At 32.9% G+C, this 25267-nt stretch overlaps 1 protein-coding gene and 1 long non-coding RNA gene across 2 annotated transcripts; one reads left to right on the top strand and one right to left on the bottom strand.

Annotated features, from left to right (window-relative positions):
• Positions 1-13537: 13537 nt before the first annotated feature.
• LOC124898460 lies at positions 13538-17256 on the top strand. The gene is made up of 2 exons (XM_047412105.1): positions 13538-13629; positions 16995-17256. Exons 1-2 carry the CDS (start codon positions 13538-13540, stop codon positions 17254-17256), a joined length of 354 nt encoding a protein of 117 aa, XP_047268061.1.
• A 2421-nt stretch (positions 17257-19677) lies between these two features.
• LOC107872373 lies at positions 19678-21504 on the bottom strand. The gene is made up of 3 exons (XR_007055481.1): positions 21011-21504; positions 20853-20924; positions 19678-20760 (listed from the first exon to the last, which is right to left on the bottom strand). It is a non-coding gene; the product is annotated as an uncharacterized LOC107872373 (long non-coding RNA).
• Between the last annotated feature and the right edge of the window lie 3763 nt (positions 21505-25267).

Raw genomic sequence — 25267 nt, 5'->3', positions numbered from 1 at the left:
TGAATCCTTTGCCACAGTTGCCTTGTAGCCTCGTGATTGCTTTGTTATTCTTTAGTAAAAAGTTCATAACCTCTTGTAGAATGTCAAAATGATGAATCATTTGAAATTACAAAAATTAAACCTAAAGGGCTTATGATATTGGTGAAGTGGCAGTCAGAGTTTCTTAAGAGAAATTCAGGGAGAATCTAAGACCAGAGAACCACTCAATGCTGAATCACATTCCATACATAATGTTTAAGGAGGACAATGATAAAATGATAAGAGCACCAGACTTGGAAGAAGTTAGAGAAGATATATTTGACTTAAAAAGGACAGTACATGTGGACCATAAGGTTTTTCAGGAAAATTCTATCAATTAAGCTGGGAGATCACTAAAGAAGATGTTTTAAAGATGGCAATGACCTTTTTTGTGGATATGAATTACCTAGATATACCATTTATATAAACTAAATGCTCATTCCAAAAAAGGAGCAAGTGAGTAAATTCTCAGACCTCAAACCTATTAGTTTGAGCACATTCATGAATAAGATTATATCTAGGTAATACATGAAGGATTAGTGGAGATTTTGCCTAAAATTTTCTCAAATAGCCAATTAGAGTTTATGAAAGAAAGAAGTATTGTCGAGAATGTATTGGTGGCTCAGAAGATAATTAGAGATATCAATAAAAGAAACAAGCATCATAATGTAGTGGTTAAATTGGACATTGTAAAAATCTATGATAGGGTGCACTGTAAAAAAAAACAACGTTTAGCGACAGAATTTGCCGATGGATTATATTCTGTCACAATATAGCAAGGGATTAGCAACTAAATAATGAATTTATGGCAAAATTAGCAAGTTCTTTTTTAGCTGTGATATAGCAACGGATCAACGACAAAACTTTTATCTGTCGCTGAATATTGGTGGGAAAAATTGGCGCCTTAATTTTGTGACGAATTCAGCAACAAATAAGGTGTCACCATTTTAATTAATATGTACCAACGGAATTAGAAATGAATTGTTGCGTCATTAAGCTGTGAAATTTTTTAATAAATATTATTTATTATTAGCGATGGAATAATCCGTCACAAGCGTTTATATTTTAATTAAATTATATTTTATAATTTTAAAATTTCTAGGGTACAAATCATTTTAGTCATTTACTACCTCTCTCTAGTTCCTCTCTCTCTCTCTCTCTACACCCTCTCTCTGAAATGACGCCATTTTCTTGGTGAAAGTTCGTGTTTGCCTGTTTTTTTAACTTGAATCGGGTATGAATTTTATTTTCTCACCTCTAATTCATATTTTCTTTTTGTCTTCATAGTGAAGAATGAACTTTAACCACTCAATTTTTTTGAGAATGACTATTTTCTTCTATCTTGTCCGTAATCTACTTTATCCCATTATAAATTTGTGATTTTTTTAATTTTATTAAATTTGTGGACTGTGTCTAGGGTTCACGCATGAATTTGGAGCTAATGAACAACATTTGGGGCTATGAAATTACATCACCATTTAGTTCTAGGGGTTATGCAAGAAGTTAAACATTTAGGTCTAGTTTGCTATCTTTGAACTTTTCTCCTTAATGCAACGACTGATGATGCGGTTTAGATCTACTCTTTCCTATTTTTTTTTGTTGTGACTATGTGAGGTGGGTGAGGTGGGGGTGGGGTTTTATTTGCATGGGGTTAATTATAATTTAATGTCACTAATCTATCAATTTAGAAAAAGGTTCATGCAAACATTTGGAAAATGGAAATCAATTTTGTTATAGAAAAAGGAATTTTGATTTCTAAGAGAGTTAAACAAAAATTAGGTAAAAATGACTCATTCTTGTGAATCTCTCACCTTAATTTCCCAATTTACCCTTCTGATTCTTCTGTTTTTTTCAATTATTTAAACATCTTTTCTTCAGGTACTCAAATGAGTTTGTGTAATTTTACTTATTTATTCGTTATTATCAAGTATTTTTTATAGAAATTTTTATTTTTATAATTTTTTTGGTTAATATCCCAGAAAATGAAGAGTATTGAAAAAGTGGTGAGTAGGTGAAAAAGCATTGTGAAGGCTGTGCATTCTGGAGGTGACTGAAATTTAGCAAAGGCATCACGTTCAAGAATTAGCCTATCAGGTAAAATATCTTGATTTAATAAAGGTCTTGGTTGAGTTGATTTTCGTTGGTAAATCTAAAGTTTTTATATGCTTTGGTAGAAGAAATTGAGTAATTTTAAAAGAAAAAAATTGTCAAATACATTGTTCAACAGAATTATTTTATCGATGCTATATTTGAACTTTTCTTTGATTTTGTTCTGCTTCTCTATTTTCTTAAAGTTGTATAACATTTTACTTGTCCTCGAAGGAGTACCTTACCAATTCTTCTTAACCTTACTTTTTAATGAGGTAGGTAAGAATGTTTAGCAATGAATTCCTTATTTTCAAATATTCATTTGATTACACTTTTCTTTTAGGTGATTTTTACTTTTTTACTGAAAAATCGTGGTGCGTTGTAGATCTGTGGAAATTTAAGTGGTGTGTCGCAATACATTAGGTGCTTTTTCAATAAGAAAGTTCTTCAAGTAATATTTTCTACGCTTTCTTTCTGATTTCTTATTTTTATTGGTATGTTTGTTGCCTTCTTGATTCCGTTTGTAAGTTATTGTTGTTATTGTGCATGTAAGATACATTTGGTTTCTACATAGAAATATGTATCGTTGTTTTCTTCTTTCTCTTAGAGATTTCCATAGCAAATGTTATAGTTTGCATGCTATAGTTATTGTTGTTATTTTGCATGTAAGATACATTTGGTGTCTACATAGAAGTATGTATCGCTGTTTTCTTCTTTCTCTTAGAGATTTCCATAGAGAATGCTATAGTTTGCATATTAATAGTTGTGGGCTAGTTAATAATGAGCTTGGTATGAATCATGAATATGTTTCGTACTGCATATATTTCTACTAATCTATTTGAATTGTTATTATTGCTTGGAAGTTTCAACTGCCAACTCTTGCATCGCAGCATAAAATTAGTCAATATTGCTGCATTTCCTCTTTGTTTCCTTTTGTCTTACAATTTCAGTTGGATGGCTAAGATGCTTAGCCCCTAACGTTTTTGTGTTCATGGTCTATTTTGATGTAATGGTGCTGCCATACTTGGTTAGTTGAATAAAAAAGATCATTCAGTATGCTTGCTTAAATAAACTGTCCACTTTTTTACTAAGTGAATACACAAAGATAGGGAGAAATTGCTTTGAGGGTTGTTTTGTCTTTTTTTTCCTATTGTTTCAAAATAGTTTCTCAACACGTGGACTCCCTTCTCAAAACGTGGGGGCCTCCTTGGGATGGTAAAATATACTTGGATACATTGTAATATGGTGGTGCAATGTATTTTGTGGCTGGTTCATTTTCAGCTTACACTACATTTTCAACTTCATTGATTGTTTTCGTAGTCTTTGTGGCTTGGTATTTATGTTCTTCCTTTGCTGATGATCTTGTTGCTCATTTGTGAATTCTATTTGTTGGTATTGAGCTTAATATCAGTCAACTATTGTGGCTTGAGGAAATCAGTCAACTACATTTATGCATTCTATTTTTTATGGTAAATTAATTTTGTTTTCTTCTTTGAAAGCATCACTTTGAATAATTTAGTGAAACTTTTAAACTGTCAATTGATCAGCTTAATTATGCTTTCTTTGCTAACTAGTTCTTCGTATAGAAACTGATCATATGTTGTCGTATTTCTTGATATGAATTTCCAACAAGGTTAATTATTAACACAAATTGTCACATTTCTTAGTATGAACTTCCAACAAGCTGGTTAATCAACACTGATTGTCATGTTTTCTTATTTCAATATTAATAGGAACATGAATAATCTAGAGCGTGGTTGGATGTATGAGAGGTTAGATACCGAGGGGCTTTATACTCTAGTTTTGTAATCAGTGTAAATGAATTTATCCAATTTGCATGTTCTCAACCAAATCGGATGAGTGGTGACAAAGTTAGGTATCCATGTACAAAGTGTCACAACTTTAAATTCATCGATATTGAAACTGTTAAATGTCACCTTTATCAATCTGAATTTGTGAAGAACTATTTTATTTGGAAGCATCAAGGGAAAAAAGATGTGATAAGTGAGACTTCTTATGATAATGACTTGTATGGTAGTGGTCAACCTGAATTAGGAGAAAATTCATACCGACAAATGATTTTGGATACAGCTGGTCCTAACTTCCTCCAGGGTTCGAGTTGAAAATCTTCCACCAATATTGAACCTGAGTCTACTCATCCTTTTGAACATTAAATGGAGGAAGATCCTAATCCCGTGTCTCAAAAATATTATGATTTGCTACATGCTGCTGATGCAGAATTGTATCCCGATTCGAACCTCTCTCAACTTGTAGTTGTCTCTCAGATGTTAAATATTAAAATGGATACCAATATGTCATAAATAGGTTATAAACAGATGATGCAATTATTTAAAGAGGCTTTACCAGAAGATAACATAATGCTTGATAACTATTATTAGACCAAAAAGATAGTACGTAGCTTGGGTTTATGTAACGCCCCGGAAGTACCCCCTGGACGTCCCACGGTCCTCAAGACTTCGAGTATTCCCAAGCTAATCCCTTAAGCCTTCTAATATTGAAACTCATGCTATAACTTAACCAACATATGAAATCTAAGGATAACTGTAGTAATATCTTTACTGAAAGTCTTAAACTTGGAAATCTTGATAACAAACACTTTTGAATCTAAAACAGAAAACAGTTGGACAAGCCTCTACTTTTAACTAGAGAGCCACTGGGACAAGCCCAGCTGACTCGTACTTACCAGAAATCAAATGACTAAAATACTTCCTCAATATCAAAGTATGATAAAATGAGTCCTCGAACTACGGGGACTCACCAAATGAAGAGATGTAGGTGGAGATACTCGTAATCAATCACGCTGCTGGAACTGAGCACTAGGACCTACTTTATGAAATAATGTAACACATAGACATATATGTAGATCAGTACTTCTGGAATGTACTGAGTATATGGGGATGAATGCATAAGTAAAACAATAACTGAATATACACATAGACTTTAAAATATTGCATGCTAAGTGTAGATGACTCACCTTGAGCTTGAATAAAACAAAAGCTGTAAAATCATAAACATGAGTAATGAAGCATAAGGATACACTTTGTAAGCCATAACACTTAGTTCTAAAAGTTTTACTTTTACTCTTTCTTTTGGAAGGTTCTTCTAACCGGCATAAACCATGTGAGCTATCATGGAGTGTAACGTCTTACCCATATTGGGGAGAGCTGTTCTACCCTTTCCATCAGAATAGAACCTAAACTTAAGTGGTCACTATACTTAACCCACTATGGTACTTAAACCTACGGTGGTACGTAGTTCTAGGCATGTGACTTTGGACTCATTCCCAACTCGGTGCTAAATATTACTCCCATATTACTTATATGCTCATACTTTTAGGAAATCCACTTTAGAATAGCATAAGGTTTGTATAATGAAAACAATGTATGTTTCGTTTTGCTTTAAATCAAAATCAAGATGAAGAAATGTGAATTCCATGCCTTAGCTTAGGATCAAAAGATCAATCTTTGCTTTTAAAGCACTTGACAAAACTTGTCAATAGAACTTGAGAAGATAATCTCCTTATAAACTCATCACTTGTACTTAAGACACAAAATATCATGCTTTAATGCATCAATAATACTATTTAAACTTCATGCTCAATAATCATCTTAAAAGCTTTCAACAATCTTAATCAAAGTAGTGGAATATAATTATAATATGAATCTCATTAATTCAACCATGGATATATGTAAATCTCTTACAATTGATGCCTTAAATAACATGATACTTTCATAAACTAAAAATAAGAAGAATTGGGCATGAACCTTAATTTCAATTCATGCAAAATTCAACTTAAAACCAAGTTTTGGGCACCAGGGTGAAATAAAACCCTTGTTCATAACCCCACATACCTTAATAGACTTGGCTTGTTGGAGAAACCTTGACCTTGAAAGCCTTGGAGATGATCTTGAAGGTTTTCTTAAATTTTCTTGGATTAGGGAACTTCTTTATTCCTTAGTCTTCGAATCCGGCGATCAATGACCTCAACTGGGATTACTTCGTAAGAAAGGTTAGCCTGAACATCGGTGCTTTCTAAAGGAACTACAACACCTGGGTCACCAATACACTTCTTTAATAAGGAGACATGAAATACTGGATGAATTGATGTCAAATCCGCAGGCAACTCAAGCTCATACACTACCTTCCCAAAACGACTCAAGATTTTGTAAGGACCAACAAATCGGGGGCTATGCTTTTCCTTCTTGCCAAATCTCTTCACTCCCTTTGTGGGAGAGATTTGCAAATAAACTATATCACTAACCCTAAACTCTAGATCTCTCCTCCTTACATCTACATAGGATTTTTGTCGGCTTTGGGCGGTCTTAAGCCTCTCACTAATTAGCTGAACTTTCTCTATTGCATCAAATACTGAATCAGGCCCTGTCAATACAGTCTCACCTACCTCAAACCAACCAATGGGAGATCTACATCACATCCCATAGAGTGCCTCAAACGGAGCTATTTGGATACTAGAGTGATAATTGTTATTGTAGGCAAACTTGATCAATGGTAAGTGATCATACCAAATTCCTTTAAAGTCAATAACACATGATCTCAACATATCCTCTAAGGCCTGAATGGTTCTCTCTGCCTAACCATCTGTCTGAGGTTGAAAAGTTGTACTAAGATGAACTTGGGTACCAAGACTCTTCTAAAAAGCTTTCCAAAAGTTAGAGGTAAAATGAGTACCTCTATTGGAAATGATAGACAATAGGATTCTATGCAATCTGATCAGCTCTTTAAGGTAGAGCTTGGCATAATCCTCGGCTGAATAGGAGGTATGAGTTGGCAAAAAATAGGTTGATTTGGTCATTTTGTCTACAATAACCCAAATCAAATTATGTTGACAAAACGAACGGGGAAACCCTGTCACAAAATCTATCTTCACCTCTTTCCACTTCCAAGTGGGAATACTGAACTCTTGTATAGTGCTACTAGGACTTTGGTGCTCAACCTTAACTTGCTTACAATTAGCACATTTAGCTACAAACTCCTCAATATCCCTCTTCATGCCACTCCTCCAATATATTTCTCGCAAATCACGGGATATCTTAGTGGCTTTTAGGTATATAGAGTAATGAGAACCATGCGCTTCCACCAAAATCTATTATCTCAAACCATCAACACCGACACATACAGTCTACCCTAGCATCGCAACACACCATCTCTTCCTTGGGAGAAAACCTATACTTTCTGATCTCTGACTGATTCCTTCAACTTAGCCAAACTGGAATCCCTATTTTGCTTCTCCTTTACTTCAGAAACCAAAGAAGATTTCGAACTATTTTGAATCCATACACTACCCTCAGCTGAATCAACCAACCACACACCTAATCTAGCAAGCTGATGAACCTCCTAAACTAACTTCTTCTTATCATTCTAAACGTGAGATGCACTACCCATAGACAATCTACTAAGGGCATCTGCCACTACATTGTCCTTGCTCAAATGATACAAAACACTCATGTCATATTTTTTCAACAACTCCAACCACCTTCTCTGATGAAGATTTAAATCTTTCTGTGAGAATAAATACTGCAAACTTTTTTGATCCATGAACACATCGACATACACCCCATAAAAATAATGTCTCCAAATTTTCAAGGCAAAAACGACAGCGACTAACTTAAGATCATGGGTAGGATAGTTCTTTTCATGAGGTTTAACCTGTCTAGAGGCATAGGCTATGACCTTAACTCTTTGCATCAAAACATAACCCAGACTAACTCTAGAAGCATCACAGTAAATAATAAATCCATCTAAACCATTTGGTAGCGTTAAAATTGAGGGGCTAAAGTGAGTCGAGTCTTAAAATCCTGAAAACTCTTCTCACAAGAATTTGACCACTGAACTTAACTTTTTTTTGAGTCAATCTGGACATGCGGTATGCAATAGATAAAAACCCTTCAACAAACAATCAATAATATCTAGCCAAACTCAAGAAACTCCCGATATCTGATGGAGAGATGGGTCTGGGCCATTTTCTCACTGCTTTAGTCTTTTGAGGGTCAACTCTAATGCCTTCACCATAAACAATATGACCAAGGAAAGCTACTGACCTTTGCCAAAACTCACACTTACTGAATTTGGCTTATAACTGATGATCTCTAAAGGTTTGCAACACAATTCTAAGATGGTTTAAATGATCATTCTCGCTACGGGAATAAACAAGGATGTCATCAATAAAGACAATGATGAACATGTCCAATACTGCTTGAACACTCTGTTCATCAAGTCTATGAATATTGATGGGGCATTCATTATTCCAAAGGAAATGAATAGAAATTTAAAGTGACCATACCTAGTTCTGAAGGCTATCTTTGGAACGTCACATTCTCTTACTCTAATATGGTGATAGCCAGATATGAGGTCTATCTTAGAGAAATAACTTGCACCTTAAAGCTGGTTGAATAAGTCATCAATCCTAGGAAGATGATATTTGTTCTTGATTGTGACTTTATTCAACTGGCGATAGTTGATTCACATTCGGAGAGAGCTATCTTTCTTCCGCACAAACAGGATGGGAGAATCCCATAGATAAATATCAGGCCTTATGAAACCTTTATCTAAGAGGTCTTTAAGTTGCTTTTTTAACTCTTTAAGATTGGATAGAGCCATAGATATGGAGAGATATAGATGGGTTGAGTATCAAGGAGAAGATCAATACCAAATTCTATTTCTCTATCGGGAGGTACCCCTAGCAAATCTTCAGAAAAAACATCAAAAAACTCATTGACTATACAGACTAACTGAACTGTTGGAGCTTCAAACTTAGTATCTTTGACTAAAACTAAATGATAAATTCACTCTTTTGATATCAAATTTATGGCCTTAAGATAAGATATGAAATGACTCTTGTGAGATTCAGAACTACTTTCCCACTAAAAAAATTGTCTCATCAGAAAACTAAAACTTCACTGCACGGTTGCGAAAATCTATTGATGCATAGCATGAATAGAGCCAATCCATGCCTAAAATAACATTGAAATCTATCATTTCTAACTCTATTGGTCTGCTAGTAGGGTCTTATATAGTTCAGTGATAGGACACTTCTTATAGACTCGTTTGGCTACAACTGACTCACCCACTAGAGAGTCACTAGGATAAGACCCAGCTGACTCAAACTTAACAAAAATCAAATGACTAAAATACTTCCTCAATATCAAATTATGATAAAACGGGTCCTCAAACTATAAGGACTCACCAAACGTCGGGATGTAGGTGGAGATGCTCATAATCAATGCTGGAACTTAGCACCAGGACCTACATTATGAAATAATGTAGCACATAGATATATATGTGGATCAAAACTTTTAGAATGTACTGAGTATGTGGGGATGAATGCACAAGTAAAACAATAACTGAAGGTACACATAGACTTTAAAATAATGCATGCTAAGTGTAGATGATTCACCTTGATCTTGAATAAAACAAAAGTTGTAAAATCGTAAACATGAGTAATGAAGCATAAGGATACACTTTGTAAGCCATAACACTTAGTTCTAAAACCTTTACTTTTACTCTTTCTTTTAGGAGGTTCTTCTAACCGACATGAACCATGTGAGCTATCATGGAGTCCAACATCTTACCCACGTTGGGGAGAGATTTTCTACCCTTGCCATCGAAATAGAACCTTAACCTAAGTGATAACTATACTTAACCCACTATGGGACTTAAACCTATGGTGGTACATAGTTCTGGGGCATGTGACCTTGGACTCATACCCAAATTGGTGCTAAATACTACTCTCATATTACTTATATGCTCATACTTTTAAAAAATCAACCTTAGAATAGCATAAGGTTTGTATAATGAAAACTATGAATGCTTCTCTTTGCTTTAAATCAAAATCAAGATGAACAAATGTACATTCCGTGTCTTAGCTTAGGATCAAAAGATTAATCTTTGCTTTTAAAGCACTTAACAAAACTTGTCAATAGAACTTGAGAACATAGTCTCCTTATAAATTCATCACTTGTACTTAAGACTCAAAATATCATGCTTTAATGCATCAATAATCATATTTAAACCTCATGCTCAATAATCATCTTAAAAGTTTTCAATAATCTCAATCAAAGTAGTGGAATAACAATCATAATATGAATCTCATGAATTCAAATATGGATATATGTAAATCTCTTACAATTGAAGCCTTAAATAACATGATACTTTCATAAACTAAAAATAACACGAATTGGGTATGAACCCTAATTTCAATTCATGCAAAATTCAACTTAAAACCAAGTTTTAGGCACAAGGGTGAAAGAAAACCCTTGTTCATAACCCCACATACCTTAACAGACTTGACTTGGTTGAGAAACCTTGACCTTGCAAGCCTTGGAGATGATCTTGAATATTTTCTTAAATTTTGTTGGATTAGGGAACTTAAATTCTTATTTTTCTTGAAGAGAAGATGATGGAATAGATGAACATAGGGGGGAAGGATTAGGGTTTGTTCTTGAGTGTAAAATTGGAGAATGTGGGCAAATAATGTCCTAACTGACGTTTAATCTAATATTTTTACGACTTGGGGTGCTGAGAAAAGTCCTAACTACCTCTTAGAAGATTAAATTCATAACTAGAATGTTGTTTGGATGGACATCGCGATGCGGTGAATGGCCAATCACTATAGCCACTGCAACGTACCATAATCTCGGTGAGGTTCTGGAATCGAAATCAAAACGTGCCTCAATTCTCATCCGAAAAATACAAAAATTCCCCGAGACATGCTCCTTCCACCCATGAGCATGAATTAACTCAAAAACCATCGTCTTGGAGTCTTGAAGGTAAACTTAAAAATCCTCGAAGTTAGGAGGTCTTAAAAATGGCTAAGTCTCCCAACACTTAGAAAAAAATTTCATCTTTAAGCCTCTTATGCATGTACTAGGAGCTGAATTGAGCTAAATCTAATACAGGGTATTAGAGTTTGTTGGTTGAAATGATTGACTATTGTGAATCAGGATGTATGTTGTATTAGGGTGATGACGAATACCTTACATCTTGTACATTTTTTGGCAATCAAAGGTACAAGCGTTGTGTTGGCTCTCATAAGAGAAAATTAATCCCTTGTAAGAAAATGTATTACTTTTCTTTGACTCCAAGATTACAAAGATTATATGCATCCCATGCTATAGCTGCCGACATGAGATGGCATCATGAGAATAAAAAAAAGGATAGTGTTATGCGTCATCCATCAGAATCTGAGGCTTGGAAGAACTTCAATAAAACTCATTCCCTTTTTGTTGATGAACTAAAAAATATAAGGTTGGAGTTATGTACAAATGGTTTTCAACCATTCAGCCATTCTGGAAGGAAATATTCATCGTGGCCAGTGGTTGTCACTCCATACAATTTACCTCTAGGAATGTGCGTGAAAGAGGCTTACATGTTCTTAACAAGTTCTCCTAGGATTTGCGGATAAGAAAAGTAATAGAGTTAGATGCAGAAGAATTCAATCAAAGAATATGTAAGCCATGTAGATAGAAAAAGTGAAACATCTTTTGGGATTTACCATATTGGAGTTCTAACATGATTCGGCATAATCTTGATATCATGCATATTGAGAAATTTTTTTTTGATAAAGTATTTAACACAGTTATTAATTTTGATGACAAAACCAAAGATAATCCACAGTCACATCTAGATATGGCAAAATATTATGATCGACCTCAGTTGGTAAAGGATGGAGTGGACAATATCCCAAAGCTATCTATACAATAGAAAAAGAAGCAAAAGCTATCTTGTTTAATTGGGTGAAGGGCTTAAATTTTTCAGATGGGTATGTTTCAAATTTGGGTAGGTTATCAGACATAAATGCAAAAAGGTTATTTGGTATGGAAAGTCATGATTGTCATATTTTCATGCAATGACTAATGCCTATTATTTTTTCTTGAACTACTTCCTAGTAATGTTTGGTAGGCACTTACAGAATTGAGCCTATTTTGTAAGGATCTTACTTTCACCACTCTACGAGTGGATCATATGGTAAGATTAGAGGGAGATATTCCACAAATTTTATGCATGTTAGAATATATATTTCCTCCTGGGTTCTTCAACTCAATGGAACATCTTCCTGTGCACCTTCTATATGAAGCAAAGATAGATGGACGGGTGCAATATCGATGGATGTATCCTTTTGAAAGGTAATTGTAAAACTCTATGTCAAACTTATGATGAATATGATAAATAACATAACCTTTTAAATTGTAATCATCCTTCTATTTATATATATAGGCATCTGGGAACTCTTAAAAGGACGATTGAGAATAAAGCTAATGTTGAGGGTTCCATTTATGAAGCATACTTAATGATGAAGTCAACACAACTATTTTCTCATTATTTCTAACCTCATGTCATGTCACGTAATCATGTTATTGATCGTAATAATGATGGTGGTGATATGGAAGATCTTAAAGGAAATCTGTCAATATTCCCCCATCCAGGTCGACTATGGTGAGAAGCCCAAAAAATGGGATTAATCTCTGGATGAAATCAAAGCTGCCCAAACTTATACTTTACTAAATTGGGAGGGGGTTGATCCATTTGTGAGATAACCCAAATTCTCTTAATAATATAATCATATCCTTATATCGTGACTTCTTATTTAAATTATTTGTTGCAATGAAGTATGTATCTGGGACTTTTGCAAGAAGAATTTCTAAATCTCTCTTAGAGTGAAATAGACAAGAGCCTTGAAGAAAATTTCTCTATATGGTTCAAGGAATATGTAAGGGTATAAATATTATATTTTTATACAATGATGTTCTTAAATTGGCTTCTCAAATTTAATCAAATGTTTAAATTTTTTTTAAATAGGCCCGGTACAATTTCATTGAGAATGAATTCTTGTGTAGTGTTGCTCGTGGACCATTAATCGGAGCTACATGTCATTCAGTTTATTTTGTTAACAGATATAAATTTCACACAGAATGTCATGGTAGCGTAAGATCAACAATTAATAGTGGAGTTTGTATCTCGAATCCAAATTTTGGTAATTATTATGGACGGATAAAAGAGATTATACAAGTAGACTACCATGAAGCACATTTAACGCAAACTGTCTTATTTAAATGTGAATGGTTTGACCCAACAATGAATGTTAGTGTTAAGAAGCATAATTAGTACCATCAGCATCGGTATAAAAAATATGAATCTTTTATTCTTGTAATGCAAGCAACTCAAGTATGTTAGGTACCTTATCCAAGCAAAAAAAAAGTATAAAGATGATTGGCTAGCTGTATTAAAGGTCAAACCTCAAAATGTTGTTGAATTATCAGTTTAGGAAGGGGCAAAAACTTCAAAACTGAATGTTCCCTCTCAAGTTGAAGAAGTTGAAGTCCACGGGATAGATATATCTGTCTCTATTGATAAAAATATACTCTTACATGATTCAAATGGGGGTGTATTTGAAATGGATGAGCCTGTTGATGATGGTTTATTTAATGAGCATTATGAATTCCAAGAAAAATATGAAATCAAGGAATCTGAGGATGATGAGAAAGGGTAAGAGTTTGAAGAAGATGTAGATAGTGACTAGAGCTTGATAAAAATTTGTTATTTTATCTTTGTTGTATTTTTAGTTTTAGAAAATTTTCTGAAAATATTATCATTTCCTTAGTTTCTGCTTTTCAGTTCTTTTTTTAAATAAAGGTAACAACTTTGTACATATATCAAAAGAGGCACCTGAAGAGTCTATAAAAAAGTGCAAAACTGAAGATTGAAACACTGTTTTGTGATGAATCTTGGGTACACATACAAAACCTTGAAAGCAAATTTTTATATCTTTTAAAGAAAATTTGAATATCTAATTGACTAAGATATTCATTAAATGAATTAGTGTATCATGTAATGATTTTAGTTTCTTTTTTAATAATCTGTCAGTTTTTTCATAGCTCATAATTTTCATTTGATTTTGACTAGTAATGATCTAACTACATTATTTGCTTTTTGATAGATATGACTCTAGACGAATATCATGTAGTCAAGTCCTTGGGTAGGAGTAAGACTAAGACTACAGTTTGTATAAATATGCCATTTATTCTAAGTACAGTTATTGAAGAAGGTGGTACAAGTTCCATCCCTAGCTGTCTGTCAATCGATTCAAGTAGTCCAATCATTCCTAAGATATCTCCTCCTACACTTAATCAAAGTAGCCCAACGAATCAAAGTATGAATACTCACAGCCCCTCAATAGTTGAGGGCACATCTTCTCAGAGAAATTGTGAAGGTGATTTCAGTAGTACCCATGCGTGGATCCTTATTTTTCTGACTTCTTTAGGGTTAGTCTAATTCTACTATTGCTTTTGAATTGTATATATTATTCTCTTAGTTGTGTATCCAATATTTTTTTGCTAGTTCATTTCAATATTAGTCTTTTTTCTTCAACTTTTGCTCTTTATTCATCCTACAAGATGCTTGTTACATCTTTCACTTTAACATACAACAATCCTGTAATTTTCTGTGTTTCTTGTCATGGGTTTCATCATATTTTTCTCTTAGTGATGTATCCAATAAGCTGCTACTCTTGTTAGCTTTTACTATAGTAGTAACTAGTTGTACAATTATTTTTAATACTGTTTTTGTACAGTCTTGGTAGTAATTGTAGTCATGTCCACTATTTCTATTTGCTGGTAGTTGTTAGCTTTAATTAATTATAGTATGTGTAGTATGTGTTATCCAGTGGTACTAGTTGGTTAATTAATTTTATAATGTGTGTAACCAGTAGTATTGTTAGCTATTTTCTTTATATAGTGTGTGTGTCTGTCCAGTGGTGCTGGTTGGTTAATTATAGTGTGTATCCAGTGGTGTTATTAGCTTTATATAGTGTGTGTATTCAGTGGTGCGGGTTGCTTAATTAATTTATAGTGTATATCCAGTGGTGCTGTTAGTTGTTAGCTTTAATAGTGTATGTGAATCCTGTGGCGCTGGTTGCTTAATTAATTTATAGTGTGTGTATCCTGTGGTGTTGTTAGCTGTTAGCTTTAATTAATTTCTTATCCAGTGATGCTAGTGGACTATTTTTTGATATTGCACTTTGCAGTGATTCAGAATGCAAAAAACTATTTACATAGCTGCTTTTAATTAGACCTGCTATATTATAGCTGTTTATAGTAGTGATATTCACCAAGCCCAACAACACCAATATCTTTACATGTATACGGGTTGGAATCTTCTAAAGTATACTCCAGATCTATTTCACTATCTTTTAAAAGTGAAGTTGACCCCAATGGGATCGATTGGAAAAGTGTCTCAAACGATGTCAAAAATGATCATTTTGGAGAATTTAAGGTGTCTTATAACTTTTAAACTGTATATTTATATTACTTTAAACTCCGAAATATTTTACATAACTTTTAACTATATTTCAAAAGAATTTCTATTGGGACGCTTAGCGAAACTGTAGTGAAGCAATTATGGATGAAGAAGGTTTCATTATGCTACAAGAATTTTATTTCAAATATAAAAAAACATAGAGCTATAGTTCAACTTGAATTTGTAAATGACCATGTGTGGAAAGGTGGCTAGAACTTTGGAAAAGCGATGAATATATTAAAAAGTCAGATATAAATTCAAAGAATCATCATGGTGGAGGTAAAGTCGCTGCTGGAACACACATAGGAGGCTCTATCACAGTTGGAGAGCACCGAAAAAACTTATAAGTACAAAATTTTACTATTGTTCGACTGTGTGTCGATTACTGATTAATACCTTTTTACTACTATGCTGGATGTGCGAATCACTGATTTTTTAATTTCTTTTATAAGACACCTTGATTTTTCAGTTTCAGTCAATTTCTTTCTTCTGTTAAACTCATTATTTTTTTATTGTATAGGCTGTTGAATTGGATCAAGATCCAACCCCAAGTGAGTTATATTTGCATGTTCATACACATGGTCATGATGAAAAATCTTTTGTTGTTGAGCATTTTTGAAATCTCCACGTAAGTCTATAATAGTTATGACATAGTCATTGCGTGTATATTATTATTGTATTATGGAAAAAAGGTTCTGTTTTAGCTAGAGTTTAGCTGGAATATTTTGATTAGAAAATGTAAAATTTAGCTACTATTAATATAGCTGAAATTCTGTACGTGTGATTACAGAATTTGATTTGTGAAATTCTGTATGTGTGAAATTCTAAAATTTTGAAATTCCTGAATTTTGTTAGTGTGAAATTCTGGAAGTGTGAAATTCCAGAATTCTGGAAGTGTGAAATTCTGAAATTCTGAACTTCCAAAATTTTGTAAGTAGTGTGAAATTCTGGAAGTGTGAAATTTCAGAATTCTGAGAGTTTAAAATTCTAGAATTCTGAATTTGCAAAATTCTGTAAGTGTGAAATTCTAAAATTTTGTGTGTTTATGTGATACAACGATTTATCTTTCTGTTCTAATGGAATATACTAATACTAAATAGTAGAAGGATGGGTTGGAGTTTGCTTCATAATTTTACTAGTGTTGGATGTTTATATTGGATGTGTAATTGATATTTAAGTAAGATATTTATACTTGATTGAATCCTAAGCTGCCTGTTTCTAACATTTTAATCAGCACTTAATTTATTTTCTGCATGTGTATGTTAGAAGTAAACTGTTGCTGGTACTATGTTCCATTGATATATGCAGTTCTTCTATTATATGCTGCTCATAGTTCTTCATTGATATATGTTAGAATTAATATTATAATCTGCTGGTATATGCTTCTATAAGCTTTTATATGCTGCTAGTACTATATTTCATTGATCTAGCATAATTGTTTCTAGTTTTTTTCATTAACTTAGTTAATGTACTTGTTACAGGAAAAATATGAAGAAATAGTATGGAGAAAAGGGAGTCTCAATGTAATGTTGATCAATTGAAATTATACTATAAAGTTATGGGAGAGTACAGAAGAAAAGAATATTTGATCTCGAATCCGAAGGTGAAAGTTACTTTGGGACAAATTTTTGTGGCTCTAATGCTTTCACATCAGTACCACCTTCCGTTTCGACAACAAATTTGGAGGAGTTTATGAAACAATTGATTCCATCACTTAATAATCACTTTCTTCCGGTAGTTTTTGATCGTATTGGTGTACAAGAAGTGGTGACATCTGATCCTCCTACTACTAATGATGATGACGTCGTTGATTCGTAACCGCATTAACTTTAGATAGTCTATTTTGTGGGGAATATTTTTTGACAAATTGTACAAAACAATTGTGCAGTAACAATAATTTTTTATGGGTTGAGAATATTTTTTGAGGAATTGTATAAAATAATTGTTCAATAACAATAGTTTTTGATGGATGTGGGTAGGTTGTGTATTTTAACAGTAGCTTATTTTGACACGAACACTTGGTTGTTGATATATGGATAAATATTGTGATGGATTTTGCTAAACATTCTAAATTATATATTTATCAACTAGTAATGATTTGATATGAGGCTGGTTATATTTATTCATTTAATAATTTACATGTTTAAATAGCTTTTAAGAAAATTATAGCAACAGAAATATTAGTGACAATTTTTATGTTGCTACTGAAAAGCTATACCGACAGATTGTGAATATATATATATATTGTCGCAAATATATGGTTGCTCCGATGATACTATGTTGCGACAAATCACCAACATAGTATTTCGTTGTAAATTTAGCCACAATTAAATTATTTTGTGACGAATCACCAACAAAGTATTCTGTCATAAATTTATCCACGATTAAACTATTTTGTGACAAATCAATGAATTAATATTTCGTTGTAAATTTAGCCAAGAAGAAAATGATTTATGCAAATAGCAACGATCTAACAACGGACTAATCCATCGCTAACATGTAACAACCGATCTCATTGGTCGTAAGGCGGTCATAAGTTTTGCGACGGATTTATTTTTTGTTGCTAAATGGATAACAACGAGCATAATGTCAACAGACAACAATTCGTCGTTAATCCATCACTATTTCTATTTAGCGACGGATTAACATGGACTAGCAATGAATTCCCGCCGTTGTTAAATATTTTTTTGTAGCGATGTCATGGATATATTTAACAAAAGTAATGAGAAAGTTAGGGCTTGGAGAAAGAATGATTGATATGATTTTGAGATTCTTATCAAATAATTAGGACTCTATATCAGTTAATGGACAATCTTATGGCTTTTCTGCTTCTATCAAAGGTCTTAAACAAGGAGATCCCTTGTTTTACACTTCATTTGTTATTGCAGCTAAAGTCCTTGCAAGAGGTCTTAACAACCTCAAGGAGGATAAAGAGTTCATTGGATTTGGCCTTCCTAAATGGAGTGAACAAATAAATTATATTTTCTATGCAAATGAGATCATTTTATTTTGCAAGGACAGAGAAACTCAGTAAAGAAGATGATAAAGACTATGAGAGAATATGAGAAGGCGTCGGGATAGTTGATTAATCTGTAAAAGAGATTTTTATAGATACATGAGAAGATGTCTATCATAGTGGGGCAGATGTTAAGAAGGCTTACAGAAATTGAGCAAGGTAAATTTCCTTGTACTTATATAGGTTGCTCCATAAAATATAAGAGGAAGAAGAAAGTTCACTTTGAAAGCCTAATAAAAAAGTTATGGAAAAAGTTATGATAAAACAAGATACGTACATATGGGGGAAGGTATACTCTGATAGTGCATGTTCTACAATATATGCCCACATACTTGATATCAGCAATAAACCCACCAAAAGGAGTAATAAAACAAATACATAATAATGACTAATATTTTTAGGGTTAACGTAAGAGGAACCAAGGAAAAGCATTGAGTAGCATAGGACTCACTATGTTTGCCTAAAGAGGAATAATGCTCTATTTGTAAAACTATGGTGAAATTTTAGAATAACCAAAAACTCTCCGTGGAGTGATTTCACATGAAATAAGTATTGCAAGAAGTGACATTCAATTTTAGCACAAGAAATAAGGATATCTTATACCTGAAGAAAGATGATTAATATAAGAGAAGAAGTAGAACAGAACATCTGGTGGCAAGTCAAGTCAAGAGGTGCTGGCTTCTGGTTTGACAACTGAACAAAAATGGGAGCTTTGTATTATATTGAAGAGAACAGAAAAAGGTGAGGAGGAGATATAGGTGACATATTTTGTAACAAATAAAAGATGAAACAGAGAACAATTAGAATAGTACCTCTCAATTGAAATGGTGGATCATATTTGTGAAAACATAACTCAACTCGTAAGTGAGAGAGAATCAAATTGAGCATGGTGAATGAGGAGTATAAATGAAAGATTATTAGTAAAATCGGTTTGCAATATGATAAGAAATAGAAAAGAGTTATAGAAAGTGTATAAATAGATACGGGTAAAAGGTTTACCCTTTATAATCAACTTTTTCCTATGGAGATCTTGGAATGAGAGAATTGATACACATGATACTCTACAGAGCATGAGAATAAATTTGGTGTCAAGATGCTGGTGTTGTGAGGGGCATAATGAGGAGACAATGTTACATCTTTTCCTAACAACTCCCACAGCTAAAAGGTATGGAAGCCATTTGTTACTTGCGCAAGTCTACATTGAGAGCCTACAATCACACCAACTAATCAATAAGTGGTGGAATGTAAAAACTACCAATAAATTACAGAAAGTCTATAAGACACTTTCAAATTTAGTCTTATAAAAATTACGAAAGATAAAGAACACAAGAAAATATGGAGGAGACACCAACTTACCTATAATAGTGGAATATATTCAGACATCTAAACATTAGATGCTGAAAATGTTATATCCATGGCTAAAGTTTCAAGAACAGGATTGAGGACAATACTAAAAAGACTTGGTCAAGACTTTGGACGGCTACAAGCCAAAATTATACCACCATGTTGTCAAAAGGGAGCTTCCAGCAATAAATGGCACTAAATCCAACACTGATAGTACAAGCAAAGGGAATCTTGGTCCCAACTCTTATAGCTTTTGTTTAAGAGACCACAAAGGTGATTTACTTTACGTACAGGTTGGAGTGTTAGGTTAGGATATAAACATGGAAGCAAACGTTAAATCTATCCTTGAGACACTAAGATTTTGATCGAATATTAAAGCACAAGATAAAATCCTAGAAACAAACTTGCTTGCAATGATTAAAAACATCAAGAAAGTTTGGAGAGTTCCATGAGAGATTGTAGAGATGGTGAAGGAGATTAGAGAGAAAGTTTCAAAGTAAAATGTCAAGTTTTAGCATATTTTCAGAAAGAACAGTTAGTTAGCTTACAATCTAGTTAATCTATCAGAGATGGAAGGCACCAAGATAGAATTTCACAGTTTCACAGAGCTACCAACAATGGAAAAGAAAATTCTTAATGCATATAAATCACAAATACCAATAATAAGGATAAGCACAAGAAATATTAAACCACAACAAACATGAGGATTCACAAAAGTCACTTGCATGAAAGTATAGATAAACCCAACAATATAAGAAAATGCACCAAGAATATATACAAAAGAGTATGTTGTACACCCACGAACATTAAAATTTCTAAACAAGTCTTTCTAAGATATGTTAACACACAAAATCTTTTACCAAAAATTAAGGATCCCGACGTCAAATGTTATTTTTGGCACTTGGAGGTCAGCTTCAGGCCCTAATTTGCAAAGGGGGAGAAAACTCCATTCCACCATAAAACTGAGAAATGTAAAAAAAAAAAGAGATTTAAGACAAGACTATATATAAAGAGGAGTGAAAAAAAAGTGAAGCAACTATAGGGTATCACTTACAGATGGAAGAGTTGCGAACTCCAGATGTCTGTCTTCTTTAAGTCCACATAATAGTGACTAAACCCCAAACACCTAACAGGAGAAATGATAAAAAAAAGTTAAGAGAAGGAGCTAAAAGATTCGAAGATAAGGCCATTACCTAGATATAGTGAAGATACTTATGTGAAAAGGAAGTGCAGTTGATGTAAAGGAGCAAGGTCATGGATGACCAACAGGAGGAAGCGGAGAAAATAGAGGTTCCGATGACAATAGAGTGTAAGGATCTCGAAATTATTGAGGAATTTGAAAAGGTTGAGTAAGAACTGACAAGAGTACAGAGGAAGACTCAATATAGTACAAAGGACTGGGTCACTATTAATAGTGGGATGGACCAAAAATATTTTATAGATTTTTTTCATTTATTTTTATTTTATATTTTTAGCCCATGACCTGACTGGATTTATTTTGTATTCTGTTTTGATTAATAAAATGGCGTAGCAGCCACAAATATTTTAAAAAAAAAATAAAACAACTAAAGAGCTTACATTTGATATATAGCTCATAACTTGATTCATATAAGCCGGAAGATATGACTATATGAAGCTAGCGCATATGCGGATATAATTTCTTTTCATTCTTTAAATAAATTCCAAATTACTTGTCCCTCTACTAAACATACCCACCACTCTATGACCTTTTAAATATAAAATTTAGATATCACATATTTTTACCACTTCACGAATTAGTTATAAAAAGGCTACAACGCCTTACACATATTTCCTTGTAAAACTTTGGTTCCTCTCGACTTTCAAATGATGTATACGTATTTCTATACCACAAAGTAGAGCAAAAAATATTAGAAAAGATCATAGGGTATCTTAAAAGGAAGTGAAAGAGTTTTTCTTTTAACTTTATAATGAGTTATTCTTTGCTCGAATTGTAAAGAGCTCGCAAACGGGATTAGACTCGCATGTATTAATGTGACCATTCAAGAACAAATAAGATTAAATTTGGCAACATTCTAAAGTAATTACCCTAAATATCCACTAGATCAAAGTTTTTAATAAATCATAGGCAAATAAGTATTCAAGACATTTTTCCTTTTCAGTGCAATTTATTTTCCTCTTCTCGCATCTCTCTCAAAGCTTTTCCTTTTTTTTAGTACTTGTATTTTTCTTTCTTCCTTATGCATTCATGCTTTAATTTACTTATCTTTCTTTATTTACACAAGTTGTTTCATAGAGACACTTGAAAAAATTTGGACATGTATTTGTTCGCTAGCTTAGTTCGTTCAACCAACATTTCCCAAGAAAAATTAATTTAAATAGTCAGTTATCTATTCTAAATTTAAAATAGTCGTCAAATGTAATATATATGTATACTTCATGTATAAGATGTACATAAATATGTATACTAAATATGTAATCTATGTATATCGACTAATAAACTAAGTACTTAATTCAATCTACTATTTAGGTAAAGATCTCTAATTTCAAATCACAATGGTCAACCACCACTGCTCTATTGGTCATTTCATCACTTAACTATAAAAAAAAATAAAAAAAAAAAAAAAAAAAAAAAAATAGAGACCTTGAGAAATAGGAGCATTTTTGGGCCATTTGTATCCTAGGAGTAGTAGTAATATTGGGATTTTAGGCCCATGAAATGAATATAAGGTAAATTGACGTGGGATAGCCATTTACAAGCTTCTAATTATAAAATAACCATTAGGTATAATGTTTTGAAAAATAGTTAATAGTAATTAACATGAACAAAATATTTGGAGTCCTTAGAATGTAAACGATAAAACTTCATCATATTATGCTAAAGTTTGAATTTTATTAGTAAAACTCCAGTACCCTGTGTTAAAGTTTATATATGAAAATATTTTGGAGTTTAAAAGTAATACAAAAGTTAAGGGAAAAAATTATTGAAGACCCCAGTAAAATATGTTGAGCTTCAAAATTTCGCTTCAACAATCTTATGTTAAAATTTTTCGTCAATTCCATCTTTTTTATTTTTCTCATAGTCATGATTTCTTTGTTTTATGTACCAATTAAGTCTCAAGCATGGAACTTGAAGATGCTATTTCAAAGTTTTAAGTTTTAGGAATTGAAACTTCAAGATACTATTCTAGAGTTTACGTTTTATAAGTTTGAACTTCATGATAATTTTTGAGTCTCACGAAAAATTTTAAATTATCATGAGACTCAAAAATTATCATGAAGTTCAAACTCAAAAATTGTGCATTCAAATAAACAAGAGAACCAAAAAAGGGTGGGAGCTCTTTTCCAACAGATGCTCTAGCTTAAAATAGCTATTTGTTAAACTTTATCCAAATATAAGTAGGTTGGCCCAGCCGTAGGCCTTAGTGGGAGAACTACACAAATTGCCCTCAAAAGCAGTGACTTTGCTTTGGGGAAAAGACAATAGGTGACCCACCTCAAAAGAAATAGCCCACATTTGAGTAAATTGATATTGAATGGCCAATCGGCCATATTAATTTCTAAAAATGGTCATTTTCTATCCTTTTTCAATGTGGGCCATTTAGCCCCCCGCGCCCCCTCTAATGTTTTAGTGTTTTTCTTTTTTCTTTTTTCTATTAGTACTTTTTTTTTAATAAATAATTAAATAAAATTATATAAAAAGTATATAGATATTGTATAAAATACGTATATAAAATATATGTAGAAATTATAATATGTATTTAAATAATTATTGCAGTTAAAAGTTATATAGGATATGTGAAAAAAAAGAGAGAATCGCGTTAAAAAGGTAGGAAAATAACTATAATGTGGCATTTAAATTGCTTGGGCCATTCAAATTCAATTGTTTCAGTTAAGATGTTTTTGTCCTTCTCTCTCTTGCTTTTTGTTGCCTATAAAAAGAGTGTTGTAAAAATAGTTTCACTCACTAACTGATATTTTAAAAGGTCAGAACTGTCCTCTTTAATTTTCTCGCTGCTTTTTCTACTTCTATTGCTGGTAGACAATGGTACTTAATTTAATTTCACATTATCTACTATTTGCTTTTCAAGCGCATTTTTTGTGTCCCTTTTCAATCTGTTTATATGATTGACATAACAATTAGGTGCCTTAGAAACTAGGATAATGAATTGACCTTAGACACTAGAATAATGAATTCACACCTAATTCATACTAAAAAATAAATTCATTTATCACTTTTCAATTATATTACTTTACAAATGAAACTCTATGACGATGTCCTAGAATCTCACCTGCAAATTTTAAAATTTTGATAATTTTTTATTACATAAGTTGAAAGATGATAATTTCTAATTTTTACTTTGCACAGTCCTCCAAAGTTCGATGTTTGATATTACACAAATGAGTTAGTTCGGTATTTTAAGCTGAAAAATGATACATGCACAAGTTATTTTTATGTACTGATATAAAAAATATATTCAAATCATATTACTTAAATTCAAAGTGCTTCCAAACAACACGTTATGTCTCATGGACAAGAGCTAACTCTATTATATTATGTCTTAATTTATGATATGCTCTACAACTCTTACCTTAAAGTCAAAACTTAGCTTAATGACTTCAAACCAACAAGTCACGCCACATGAGTAAGACTTGTGTAATACCCCAAAAATCTAGACCAATATTAGAACCGTGCTTCAAGCTTATGAGAAACAAATTATAGTATTTTTTTAGTTTTATGAGTGAGTTTGACGTATATTAAGGCCTCAAATAACTCCTAACTATTAGACAAATCAAAATATCCCTTACCGATTGAGTTTTTGATAAAAATATTGCCTTATTCAACTTCAAACGAGTATATTTTTTTCTCTACTCAGAATTACCAACTGATAGATAATTGAATTAGCTTTCAAGCTATACCAATTTCACCTTAATCCGATACACAGGTGAGAAGTTATGACACTTTTAGTGTGAGGCAGTAGCTCACCGTGATCATGCCGCGTCGCGGTGATTCCTCAATTTACGTTAGTCCGTTTCCAATGAAGCACCACGATGGCGCCGCGCCAAGGTGCAATTTCGCACTCGTTAATTTTTAAGTGCCGCAACGCAATAGCACCGCGTCGCGTCAAAGTGCAATTTCGCACTCGTCCTTGGACTACACTTACATTGAAATTTCAGTGATTCACCGCGATAATACCGCATCACGGTGATGGTCAAAATCGAGATTTTCAGTGACCGAAATTAAATTTCTCTCAGGGACAGTTTGGTCTTTTTCCCATGATCCTAATCCGTAAAAAACACGAGATTAAAGCACCAATAGCCTATTAGGTCATTATTTTGTTCAATTTCTTCCAAATCAAAAGTAGTCTCTCTCCCAAAGAACAAACCCCAGCCTCCAAGATTCAAGCTCAAGTCCAAGAAAACCACCAAAGAACCTCTAAGATTCTTCAAGCAATGTTTGTTAGATATTCATCCATGGGTCCTTTTCAC

Source organism: Capsicum annuum, chromosome 5 (assembly GCF_002878395.1).
Source record: "Capsicum annuum cultivar UCD-10X-F1 chromosome 5, UCD10Xv1.1, whole genome shotgun sequence".
In the NCBI taxonomy this organism is placed as follows: Eukaryota; Viridiplantae; Streptophyta; class Magnoliopsida; order Solanales; family Solanaceae; genus Capsicum; species Capsicum annuum.
The sequence above is the reverse complement of the archived record's forward strand: the minus strand, read 5'-3'. Positions and strand labels throughout refer to the sequence as shown.

What these genes read in the sequence shown, in the direction of transcription:
- LOC124898460 (XM_047412105.1), top strand. Translation starts at nt 13,538, where the DNA reads ATGGATGAGCCTGTTGATGATGGTTTATTTAATGAGCATTATGAATTC. An exon ending in TCTGAGGATGATGAGAAAGG is followed by an intron (nt 13,630 to 16,994) that starts GTAAGAGTTTGA and finishes TATACTATAAAG; the next exon opens with TTATGGGAGAGTACAGAAGA.